This window comes from Vanellus vanellus (genome assembly GCF_965231255.1).
Source record: "Vanellus vanellus genome assembly, chromosome: 1".
NCBI lineage: Eukaryota > Metazoa > Chordata > Aves > Charadriiformes > Charadriidae > Vanellus > Vanellus vanellus.
In genome coordinates, this window is record NC_138905.1 from 51,266,907 (window position 1) to 51,279,219 (window position 12,313).

General features: G+C 40.3%; 1 protein-coding gene across 1 annotated transcript in view; it reads left to right on the plus strand.

Annotated features, from left to right (window-relative positions):
• PLXNC1 (plexin C1) overlaps window positions 1–12,313 on the plus strand; it is a gene marked incomplete at its 5' end in the record, with an annotated part of 70,917 nt that overhangs the window by 39,634 nt on the left and 18,970 nt on the right. Inside the window, 6 exons of the mRNA XM_082495902.1 lie at window positions 710–811; window positions 1,200–1,303; window positions 5,359–5,400; window positions 5,894–6,018; window positions 6,581–6,779; window positions 8,169–8,315. Coding sequence (XP_082352028.1) covers window positions 710–811; window positions 1,200–1,303; window positions 5,359–5,400; window positions 5,894–6,018; window positions 6,581–6,779; window positions 8,169–8,315 — 719 coding nt within the window. The remainder of the gene's footprint in view (window positions 1–709; window positions 812–1,199; window positions 1,304–5,358; window positions 5,401–5,893; window positions 6,019–6,580; window positions 6,780–8,168; window positions 8,316–12,313) is intronic.

The window sequence follows — 12,313 nt, forward strand, 5'->3', positions numbered from 1 at the left end:
CCCTGTGGCAGATGTTCCCTAACAAACTGCTTATCCTCAGGCAGTGTTTGTGGTGTTTCTGCTCAGTTTCATTTGGATCATTCATGAATTTATAGGTCACTACTAAATTGAGGGGGGTAAACAGTTATCCCCTCTTCTGTTCGTCACTCCTGTTTTCTGAATGTTTTGACCTGGTTATATATTTGCTAAGTTTCCATCCATTGTAATAATTTTAGGGGTTTGTTGTTTGGTTTAGTTTAGTTTCTTTTAAAAAGTACATTACTTTTACAGGAACCATATCTCGTGCCTTTACTCTCTCAAAATAAGCTTTAGAGAAGTTAACAATTTGGAAGTGGATTTCCTGTTGAAAACAACTGTTTTTCATGTTTAATCAGTGCTACTTTAAGTAGGTTGCTGGTAGTAGAACTGGTTGTTAGGTTCTGTGTCTCACTGTGCAGGTTGCACATAGCAGGGTGTGCTGTACTTTCAAATAAAGTTGGATTGACACTTCTAAGACCTTGTTAAAAGGAATGTTTTTTATTAAACATTGGGGTTTAACTACAGCTCATGGGTACTAGCACACTGACAGCAGCAGAAGCAGTAATCCTCCTGGAGAGTGCAAGTATATACTAATCTTTCTGTTTCTTAAAATAATATTAAAATATGTCTTGTATAGGGTTTGTCTGTTCTGCAATTTCTGTACTCAGAATCTTTTTTTCTTCCTTTTTAGCTGCATTCATAGTTACTAGATACAAATCCAAAGAGTTAACTCGTAAACAGAGTCAGCAACTTGAACTGCTGGAATATGAGATTCGAAAGGAAATACGCGAGGGTAGGTCAAAAGAGCTTTATAGAGTTTAAGTACAGCATAATTTCTGAACTGAAACTGTCAAGAAGCTCACATTATATGAACATTTTAATTTTATGGCTGCTAAAATATTTTTGTGTTGTATCAGAGTTCCTCTTTAATGTTGGCGTGCATAGCAGTAACAGATAGCACTGAGCTAAGAGGATTGCATGTAATATTTCCTTCAACAATGGTGGGGGAAAAAAATGGATTGTTACTTTCCCGCTCATAAGAGCTTCCACTTGAAAAACAACCCCTCTTCCCTGAAAACTGTTTTTTAAGGAATGTCTACTGGGGCCAAGTTATAATTGTGAACATGATTTTGTGTCAACTAAACTAACTCTCTGGGTGGGGCCGGGGGGCACTTTTTCAGGATTTGCTGAACTGCAGATGGATGAATTAGATGTGGTGGATAGTTTTGGAACTGTTCCCTTCCTTGACTACAAACACTTTGCTCTTAGAACTTTCTTTCCAGAGGTAAGTATTGACAAGTCTTTCAGGTTTCAACCCTGCCTAATAATGAAAAAGCTATAAAGGTCAGGATCAAATAACTAAAGTAAATACTACGCAGTAATTGCACATTGTTTTCACAAGAAACTGTCCTTAAATCAAGAGTTACCAAAGAACACTTACACCTGTACATGTCTGTATTTAACCAAACCTAAACGCTGTAGATAAAGCACTGTTGTTGAATTTTCAAGGGTTGTGTGTGCATCCGTTTCTTTTTTGCCCAGCCTCACTAAGCTGCTTGCCCTTCAGGGCCATCCTACGCTATAATTTATCCATTGCTTTTTTGTTCTCATGCTTTCACTTTCCATGCTATAGCTAATTAAAGTAACAGTCAGGCTAGCTAACATGCTAGCTAACATCATGACACTTCTTAATTAGACTTGTGGGATGAAGAAACAGCTTTAAGGTCATGCTGACTTTCTACTCCAAGCTGCTGACAGAAATGGTTAAGACCTTGATTCAAAGGAGTGCAGGTCAAATGCTTAAAAATTTCAGAAGTACTTAAGTACTGTCCAGTTTAGAGGTAGACACTTTCATTGTTCTTTGGAGCAGTTTCTGCCACTGCATCAGAGGACTGAAGAGGCCTTCTCTTGAATGTTTTACTTCTCTTGCTATTTTTTCATGTATATGGCACATTACGATGCTAAGTACGTTTGCCACAACTTTCAAAATCATATCATGATGTTAATCAGCACTTACTGGCATTTTCTAAGTGGCAGAAGCTGTGATCTCAGCTGGTGATATTTTGCTGTGTAACTGACACCAATGAGTAGAAACCCTTGGTTAGTGCTGTGGTGTTTTAGGATATAGCTGGTATGTATGCTGGTATGTATGCAAATTATCTACTAGTCCTCATGTGGCCCAGTCCTGTAGTCTTATCTGCTTCACTTCATCACTGTGTGGGATCCCACTAAAAGCTCATTGTGATAGTTAAACACATATGATAGTGCAGAATCAGGACCTTTTTTTGTACAACGCCAAATATCAGATACCAAGGCAGAATAACATTTAACAGTTACAGGTGCATAATCTTTGTACACTTTGAGTCCAGTTCTTACAGCAAAGGAAACTTGGGACAGACTGCCCAGGGAAGCGGTGGAAGTGCCATCCCTGGAGATATTGAAAAGATGGGTAGATGTGGTGCTTAGGGACATGGTTTAGTGCTGGTTTTGGCAGGGTTAGGTTGATGGTTGGACGTGATGATCTTAAAGGTCCCTTCCAATCTAGACAATTCTATGATTCTATGATTTCAAACTGGGAATATCTCTTCTGGTACTGCTGTGATGTCCCCCAATCTAGTTTGTATGGGGTCACTAGGAGGTTTGAAGAAAGTAGACCAAGGAAACCTTACTTTCTGCATCTCTTTCCTTTCAGTTTTTGTTGCCAGGCACATTAGCATTAAAATAATGTTTTTATTTTTAGGAATATATCTTTTCCTAGTGATAGTCCCCTGTCAAAACAGTAACAATCTGTAGAAGCTGTCTGGATGGAAACGCTTTGCTTTATGCAAATAAAAAGGAAAGAAAAAAAGGCATGAAGTCTACCACTCTGTTGCATTGTGTGAGGTCAGAAAGGGAAGGTTTTTCCTTGGCAAGTCTCATGCCACTGTGCATCCTGGAAATTTCTCCAATTAGATTTTGTCTCTGTTTGAAATACTGATACCACAAAGGTAAACTTGCAAATATTAACTCTCTACAGACATGCAGCATCAAGCAAGTTATTTAGTGTACCGTGTACCAATTTTTACAGCTAAGTACTTACCGTTTACATTGCAGAAGTGTCCAAACATGCTTTGTGCTGTATGAATGTGGTAGGAGACCAGTGCTCTGCTAAACAAATATTACAGATGAACAGAAAAGGCGATAGGATAGTAGATTGCAATCAAGTGTCAGAAGGGTTGACAAAAGGGTCGAAGTGAAAAACCAACACTTCCCTCTCTAAGCTCATGTGTTTGGATGATGTCTATATTGTACTCTTTCAGTCTTCCAGTGTGTTCGATGGACTTTGTCTCATCTAATCTAAGCTGTTTAAACACGGACATCAAAGCTGTTCAAAGCATCTTCTGTAGTCAGTGCAGAGACAGGCAGCTCAAGAAAGTGTTTCATCCCACTTGCCTGAGACATCTATCTCAGGGTGGGATGAGTTGCTTAAAGAGGGAGTCAGATACCTGAAATGAAGAGTGATGGACCCCATCTTCATTTTGAGCTTCTTGCTTCCCGCTGCTTCAATTTTCTATATTTAATCTGGCTTAATCGCTTTTGTTTTGTGCTTAATGCTTGTAGGTGTTAAATGGGTATTACATCTATACTTAAAATATTCCTTAGGTTCAGCCTGATTTTTGCTTTACTTGTTAGATTTGGATTATTATTTCTGTTTTCTCTCAATTTCCCACATTGTTTAGTTTAATGCTACCGTGCATGTTCCCTGTTCATAAGCATTGTTAACCTTTAACGTGGTTCTGGTTGTTTCACTCTGTGTGTGTGTGTGTGTTTTATTGGTCGGTGGTGTTAAGGGTGCTGAAGAAGTTTTGGAAAAATGGGAATAGTGAGCAGAGGAAGAGGAAGGAGAATATGGTAGGAGAGAAGAGAACAGGAGGCATGAGGAAAGGGAGGGATGAAAATCACATACGTAGATGAGAAATTAGATGTGAGCCAGCAGTGTGGGCTTGCAGCCCAGGAAGCGAATTGTACCCTGGGCTGCATAAAAAGAAGCGTGGCCAACAGGTCAAGGGAGGTGATTCTGATCCTCTGTTGCGCTCTTATGAGACCTCACCTGGAGTACTGCACCCAGCTCTGGGGTCCCCAGCACAGACATGGACCTGTTAGGGTCGGTCCAGAGGAGGGACATGAAAACGGTCAGAGAGCTGGGACACCTCTCCAGTGATGAAAGCCTGAGCAAGTTGGGGTTGTTCAGCCCGGAGAAGAGAAGGCTCCAGGGAGACCTTATTGTAGCCTTTCAATATAAAGGAGGCTTATAAGAAAGATGGGGAAAGACTTTTCACCACGGCCTGTAGTGATAGGATGAGGGGCAATGGTTTTAAACTGAAAAAGCGTAGATTTAGATTGGACATAAGGAAGAATTCTTTACAATGAAGGTGGTAAGACACTGGAAGAGGTTGCCCAGAGAATTTGTGGATGCCCCATTCCTGGAAGTGTTCAAGGTCAGGTTGGACGGGACTTTGAGCAACCTAATTTACTGAAAGATGTCCCTGCCTATGGCAGGGGGTTGGACTAGATGATCTTTGAAGATCCCTTCCAACCCAAACCATTCTGTGATTCTATGATTCTGTAAGGAAACTAGGGGCTGCCAGCATAAAGCAGATGACAGTAAATGTTCCTAGTGTGAATTTGTTGCTCAAGGGTGCTGCTTTGGGAACATGCAGCTGTGTTGGGATCTTACAGGCTGTAAGAGTCAGACGAGAGGCATTGACGAGGTATTCGAGAACTGGGGGCTTCTGTTTGTTGTGAGAGCTTTCGCTAGGACTGGATGTGTGGTGGCACCTGTGCCTCTCTGGAGACTGACAGCGTGGACCTCCTGGAGAGTTCATTAATGAACATTCATGAAGTGCCTTGAAATGAATGGAGGCAGATGAACTCAAGTGTCACTCTGTTATAGAAACTCTGTATACCAAAAGCTATCATTGCTGTCCAGGAAGGATGCAGCCCACAGCACCCCTTGCACACCAGCACATTTGCAGATGAGGGTAATAAACAGCTTTTCCTGCAGTGTTAGTTGACTGCTGTGCTAGTGCAGCTCAGCAGTGTAGCATAACACACACAGTAACACTTGAAATCAATATCAGGTCATCTTTGAGAGTTCACTTTTCAGTGAACCTTGGCAGCACCTTTGCAGAAGTTATTGTGTAGAGTTTTCATATTGTACCTGCATTAGAAGGCAGCATTTCCATTGTTTTATTTCAAGTTGTATGCCGTCCGGATCATGCTTGGTGTGTTTAACGTACATGTGTTAGGAACTTTTGGTATACGTTAAGAATGATAAATATCACCTGTCTTATATTTTAGTCAGGAGACTTTGCATCCATCTTCAGTGAAGACATGCCACAGGTAAGTTGATGTATTGTGATGTGCCTTAATTAATAAATATTTTATCAAGGTTTGTTGTATCTGTTATCTCAGTCTTGTCCTAGAACACATCAGATTGCATTTTCAATATGTTCCCTTTCACCCATGAGGAGAGTTACATGGATTTATATATGAAAGAATTTGATATGCAAGATGCTGGTGCCCAATGTATATTATAACTTACTTAAATAAAATAAACAGGATCTAGTAATGGGAAATGTCAGGCAAGCTTAACTGTTGGCATTACTTTGTGTATATGACAGAAAATGTATGCTCTGCATGTATGTACTCTGTGTTGTACACAAATGCAAATGTGTCTTCGGGAAAATCCTGAGACCCATGAAATAAATGCAAAATTCCCACTGATTTGAATGAGGCCAGGAACTTGTCCCGTATGTTGCTTACCATTTTTCTGAGCATGAAGAATCCATCATAGCCAAACTACAGTTTGCTTATTTTTGTTTAACTATTCCAGAGCAGAGACCAAACGAGCAAGGATGAAAGCTTCAACATGTTGCATGCTTTAATTTGTAACAAGAACTTTCTTGTTACTCTCATTCACACCCTTGAAAAGCAGAAAAATTTCTCTGTGAAAGACAGGTATAGTATGATTATGCTTATCATCTTCAAGACAAAGAATTAGCAGGAAAAACCACCATGGATTGTAGCACACAAATGTAATTTCTACTTCTTGCAAAACAAGCTTGCATTACTCCAGAGCATTTTTCCATCTTCTCCATCTGCGCACACTGAGGAAGAAAAAACATTGCCATTAAAACAACCCATTAAAGAGAAATCAGAATGTTTGTACATGTAAACAAAGAGGCAAAGGAGCAGGAAAACTCACTTCAAAACTGTAAACACTTCCTGCAGTTAGATCAACAGTTCTACAGTTTAGAAATGTTCTGTCACTGAAGCAGGTGTTATTCTGCTGAATTAAATTTAGAGACACAAATTCTGTGTTTAAAAAATAATCACAGGAGCAGATGGACTTGCATTTTTTTATATTTTTGTAGACATCAGTGGACAGTTTCTGTACCTGAGGAGGGAACACTTAGGATATGAACTGCGCTAAAGAGTGTTTCATTTATTAAAGGTGCCTGGGAAGAGAAATTCCAGATATTATAGCATTCTTTATTTTCTTTTTTTTTTTTTTTAACAGATGCTTGTTTGCATCCTTCTTGACTATTGCACTACAAACTAAGCTAGTTTATCTAACCCATATATTGGAAGTGTTGACAAAGGACTTGATGGAGCAATCAAGCAATGTACAGCCTAAGCTCCTGCTCAGACGAACCGAATCTGTGGTAGAAAAATTGCTGACAAACTGGATGTCTGTCTGCCTTTCTGGATTTCTCCGGGTACGTGTACATCTTTTCAGTACGTAAGATAGACAAAGAATCTTTTTAACTGGTTTCTTCCATAGGAATTGTTAGAGGAGATCAGTTTAAAGCATTCAGTCTAACATTTAACATTATTAATGCGTGCTTTTCTAGTTTAGGTGACTTAGCTAGCTGGCGTCAATGGGATGTAGGAAAAGAGCACATCTGTAAGTGATGATCATGTCATTTATTTGGCTGAGATTTGGGTAATTTTGTAATTCTAGAGTATCCTTTTCTCATGTCAGGCATTATTTCATCTCCATGAGATGTATTGTGATCATACTAGAAGACTGACACACTAGTTAAAATGCAGCTATACCTTTCTATGCAAGCTGTTGGAAAGCTGCCACATAATGGAGATTTAAGGAATACCATCTTTTGGAAAAGTAAACTTCTTTCCAAACTTCTTAACCTCCGAACAGCATTCCAGATTTCAAGAACTAAATGACTTCAAGTGGAAACAAAATAAGCATTTTCTTTCATTTTACTGTTTGTTTATTTTAGCCCACTTGGTAGCACTTCATTTTGGTTTCGGTGCTTGGTTATGCTTCCTGTCGCTCTTACCAGTGTGATGGTATCACACTGTTGGTATCACTCATATCAGTCCTTGCATTAATACAGCAGCAGAATTGTTTGAGGCTCAGCAGCTCGCACCAGTTTTCTGAAATGCCAGGAGAGAGCCAAGGAACTGTCAGAGATCTGTTCTCTGTAAAGAGCTGTGCTAGTGAGATGCCTTAACCAGGCTGCAAGGAATGGTGTCACGTGGAAACAAAGATTCATCCTTCCTTTCTCAGGTGCTTTCCTGAAGCCTGGGGTTCAGGCAGGAGAGAGAAGCCCCAGTTTCATTCCCTGTTTTGCTGATACACCAATGTGTGTCCCACCACCTTGCTCCCAAGGCTTTTTTTCAAGGACAACAAGGGGAGACAGCAATTCAAAAGGAAACTAGTTGTTAGCTTGGTTTCTGACAAGACTGAAGAAGGAAGAAATAGCTGAAGTATGTGTGTGAACACATGCACGTCTCATCCCCCACCCGCTCTTTGGTGGAACTAGGAAGCATCTGCCAGGTGGAGTAGGAGCAGCTTGTCTGTAGCGTGCTTGTTGCACAGCAAGGGGTTGGGAGCTATCTCGCCACACACTCCAGCTGTCCCTTGCTATTTGCATGAGAATTTCACACCAAAAAGCAAAGGATGGAGGTTAAACAAATAGCTAGATAAATCTGCTCAAAGGGATTTTCTTTTCTAATTGCAAGATGACAAGTTAGTTAAAAGGAAATAATTTGTTACACTTGATTTTTTTTTTTCCAGTTATTCATGCCCATTTAATGATTACAAAAATAAACATGTTCCTTGCATTTGTTTCATGTCCTAGGAGACAATTGGTGAACCTTTCTATTTGCTAGTGACAACCCTCAATCAGAGGATAAACAAAGGACCTGTTGACGCCATAACTTGCAAAGCGCTGTACACGCTTAACGAAGACTGGCTGCTGTGGCAAGTGTCTGAATTCAAAACAGTGGTATGTTTGCCAGTTTGTGTTCTCTCCAAACACGGACAGCTACAATGTTTGGTATTTTTCTGGAAAGCTAAATTAAGGCTCTTAGACAATAAGGTGATGTTTAAGTACCCAGATAATAAAATTGTTATTGCTGACAAGGTTTCAAAACCCAATAGAGCTTAACTAGCTGGTATTTCACCAATATACATTTCACAAATAGCACTCCTCGCTTCACAGCATGCCTTAATCGCCAAAGGTTAGGTTTAATGAAGTCTCAGGATATTAAAATTCCTTCTTATTTTAACATGTACTACAAAAATATAAACATATGCTTAGAATTTAAACTAAATTACACTTTTCCAATGAATGAAAGAATGGAACGCAGAGGTTTTATTTTTCTATTGTGTTTACTTGTGGCTAATCTTCAGGCAGCAATAATCTGCTGTGGGTTTCCATGTTATTAGCTCCAAATTAGCAAGGTTACAGTGTGGTGGATTTTAATTAGTTGCTTGGTTAAAAACAAGGTATCTGGGAAGCCTAGCTAAGTTTCTGAACTTTACCATAGATTTCTTGCCTTTCTCAAAGTAACTACAAAGTGCTTTACAGTTACACACAATTCTTTGAAAACTGGAATTCGCTTACTGATTGTCATTCTGAAACTGAGGGGAGAAGGGATAGCAAGGATTATTGCACTTCAGAGCATGTAAAAATTGTGACTTTCTGAGCTGGAGGTCTGAAATGGCTTTTCAGAACAACCAGAGTACTTTTTTTCCCAGAATTTACAAATGAATTTGAGTCTGAGAACTTAAAAATCTGCATTTTCAGTCATTTCCATTGCTCCCTTGCTTCTTAACTCCTGGCTTCCTATCAGAGTCACCAGACATACTTAGGAGTACGAGAAATGCAACTCAATAGTGGGCTTTATAGCTTGTGAGCAGAAACTGACAGGGCAGTGACTGCCATGGCAGGGACACTGCAAGTGCTGGTGGCTTTGGAGGAGACTTAAGTCCTTCTCAGAGCCCATATTCTGAGCCTCAGGTAGGGCTGGAGCTTCCAGGTCTTCCCATCTTCCATATTTGCAGCAAGAACCTGGAGGTCCTAAGATGTCACATACTGGAGTAGACTACATGACCCTGGAAATTTTGACTGGTCAGCAATCTGTTGGACTTGGCTCACCAGGTCACATAGAAAGCTCACTGAAATGACAATCTTTCTGCAAAACATTTCTGAATTGTCATTTTCTGATGAAAGCTCTTGGACTGACAAATTTATAGTCGAATCTTCTTATAGCTATTTACAAAGCTGTTGTTGGAAGCTTCATTTGAAGGTACTTCAAGCTAAGTTACCACACTGCATTTGGAAAGGAAGTTTGTGACTAAAAACTAAATGCATAATACAGTATCTTTGGTTTTCTTGTTTGTGCACTGCATGCTGGCATGCATTTGGGATCCAGGGTAAGTTTAAATATATTGCTCTATATAGCCATAGGATACAAAACCCAGTAGTTACTTAGAGCAACAATTTTCAAGCAAGCTCAGTATGCCTGTTACTAGTAGACTGCGCAGGAACATCTGGTCCTGTGGAATTGATTGACTTTTCTTATTTATAGCACAGATTCAAATTGAGAGCACCTCATCATGGGGATAGCTGAGACTGAAGCTGCTGAACACTGCCTTAAATACTTTTCCTAGTGCAACTTCTATGCATGCAGTCGCTGATAAGGTCTTGTGGGCAGCCTGCAGTATGAAGAGGGGAAGTGATGCGAAGGACTTGGTATCAGTGGGGAAGGCTGTCTGCGGATGGATGAGGAAGTGAGAGAGCAGATAGCCTTTCTTGAATGTTGTTTGCTGCTTTTGTACTTTGTATTCCTGTGTTTAAATGGGAGATAATAATACTGTTATAGGGTTAATAAGTCACTTTCCCTGCTAAGGTCCAGCAGTTTATTTGACTTAGTTGAGAAGTGGCTGAACGTTCCCTTTAAAACTGTCAGAAAAGGAAAGAAGATCCTGCAGTAAAATTACAGAGATGGAGCCCAAGGACTCAAGCTCTGGTTGGACAGGGAAACAGTTTTGGTTGGTGTTTTGTCTAAGATTTACACTGGAAACTAAAACTGTGCTGTGAAAGAGATTTAGGTGGAAGAGTGAAGTTTTCTGGACTGGGGAAGCAGGCCAGCTGTGCACGTTTTCTCTTCAACAATAGCATTTAATAGGATGCTAAAGTGGAAGGAGTCAGATTTTCTTCTCTCACTAACACCACTTCACATGCACTGCAATGGCATACAGAACCTGTGAGCGTGCAGACAGGGAACCAAGTATTTTCTCCATTCTTTGGAAGAAAATTTCTGCCTAAAGGATTTCAGGTTTTGGTTCCTAAGTGAAATAGATTCTGAGATGAGTTTTGAAATGCATTTGCACATTTGCTCACTGCAGTTACATTCTAAATCTTGCAGTATTTTGTTGGTATTTTGTTTTGCCCCTTTCCATGTCCCCACAATAGCAATACATTAAAGCCTACCTGTCCAGAGCAAAGTATAAAAACACAGCCAAAAAGAGGTTGATAGGAAGATACTGAAGCACATCTGCAGATACTCAGTGTTCAGATTTTTAAGGTGTGTAGGCACTTGAAGACACAGGGATGCATCTGGTAGGGAGTTCAACTCTCAGATCAGCAGCAGGGCGCAAACAAGGGTGTAGGCACTCTGCATACGAATCTCTCCTTTCAGGACTGGGACTTCAGTTCCAAACCAATAAAAACAGAATACAGACGGGCTCCTAAAAATCAAGGGGACCTCTACAGGTCTCCTAAACACACCACTATGCAGATAAACTGTTGGAGCAGGACAAGGAAGAAGCGCTGGGCATAGAGAAAGAAGGAAAGATGGGAGATACTTTCTAAAATTCAGGCTATTTGGAGCTAGAAAATAAAACAACTAAGAAACATATTGGTTTTGAATTGTACTGGAGCTGTCCCTTGGCTGGGCCCCATGCCTTTTTTAAAAAGGCCACTGACCTTGGGACCAGCCAACCCCCTACTGTTACCCCTCTCTTCTGGAAAGGGTCAGATATTGTACAGAGATGGGCTGCTGAAGTAAATACTCAAGCAGAGGAATTGAAGAAAAGATACTTCTAAAAGCACTGGTTCAGTATGAGCTGAGGAGCCGTGTGGTTTCACACTGTGCTTATATTTGAGTTTTGAGAAATTAAACTGCCTTGAAAGAGACTTGGATGTGTCATGGAGCCTTTTTGCAGGCTGAGGAAGGGAGCCTGCCTTCTCACAGGCAGACAAGCAGCTGCCCCCCTTGGTGGATAATTTGCTCAATGACTGAAGAAGTGCAGTGCACAACTGAGTGTTAGCATTTCACTGAAGTGTTTCATTTTAAATAGAAAAGCTACACAATGCAAGTCTGACTTGGGAAAAGTTCTCGATGGAACATCTCTGGAAAACCAGGGAGACTTCTTCATGTGGTAGACTTGGTGCTTGGGCATTTAAGAGCTACAAACTTCTTTTGAATAGTCACTGCTTATTTTAGAAAAGGGATTTGGGCTGTTGAATTCTTTGCTGAAATGAGTTTGCATTTTTAGATGGGAAGAAATGGTTCAATTCACCTGTTCAGCCAACAGCCTTTTATTGAAAGTGAAGCAAAGCCATGTGGTGGAGGGTTGTTTAAAGTGTTCAACTGCTTTATGAGTTAAAAGAAGGGTGTTAAAAGAAGTGGGAGGGCTGTAAAGGAGTAAAGCAGAGACAGGGAACCCAATTTCCTAAGAAGACGCCGTGGTTGTGGTATTATTAGGCACACTTTGTGAGAGATAAGGAAGCTATTAAAAGCATGTGACATATGGGGATTTTCGTCAGCAGAAAAGGACACAACAACCCTCGCTAGGAAGCAAGCAGTGCAGATGTTGGCTACAGAAGAGTCTTCTGAATTAGATACAGATTGAGTACCATACTGTAGCATCGAGACTACAAGCCTTGCTTTGTGTAATACCCATCTAGCCAAAGTTTAACTCCTGTAACGTTGT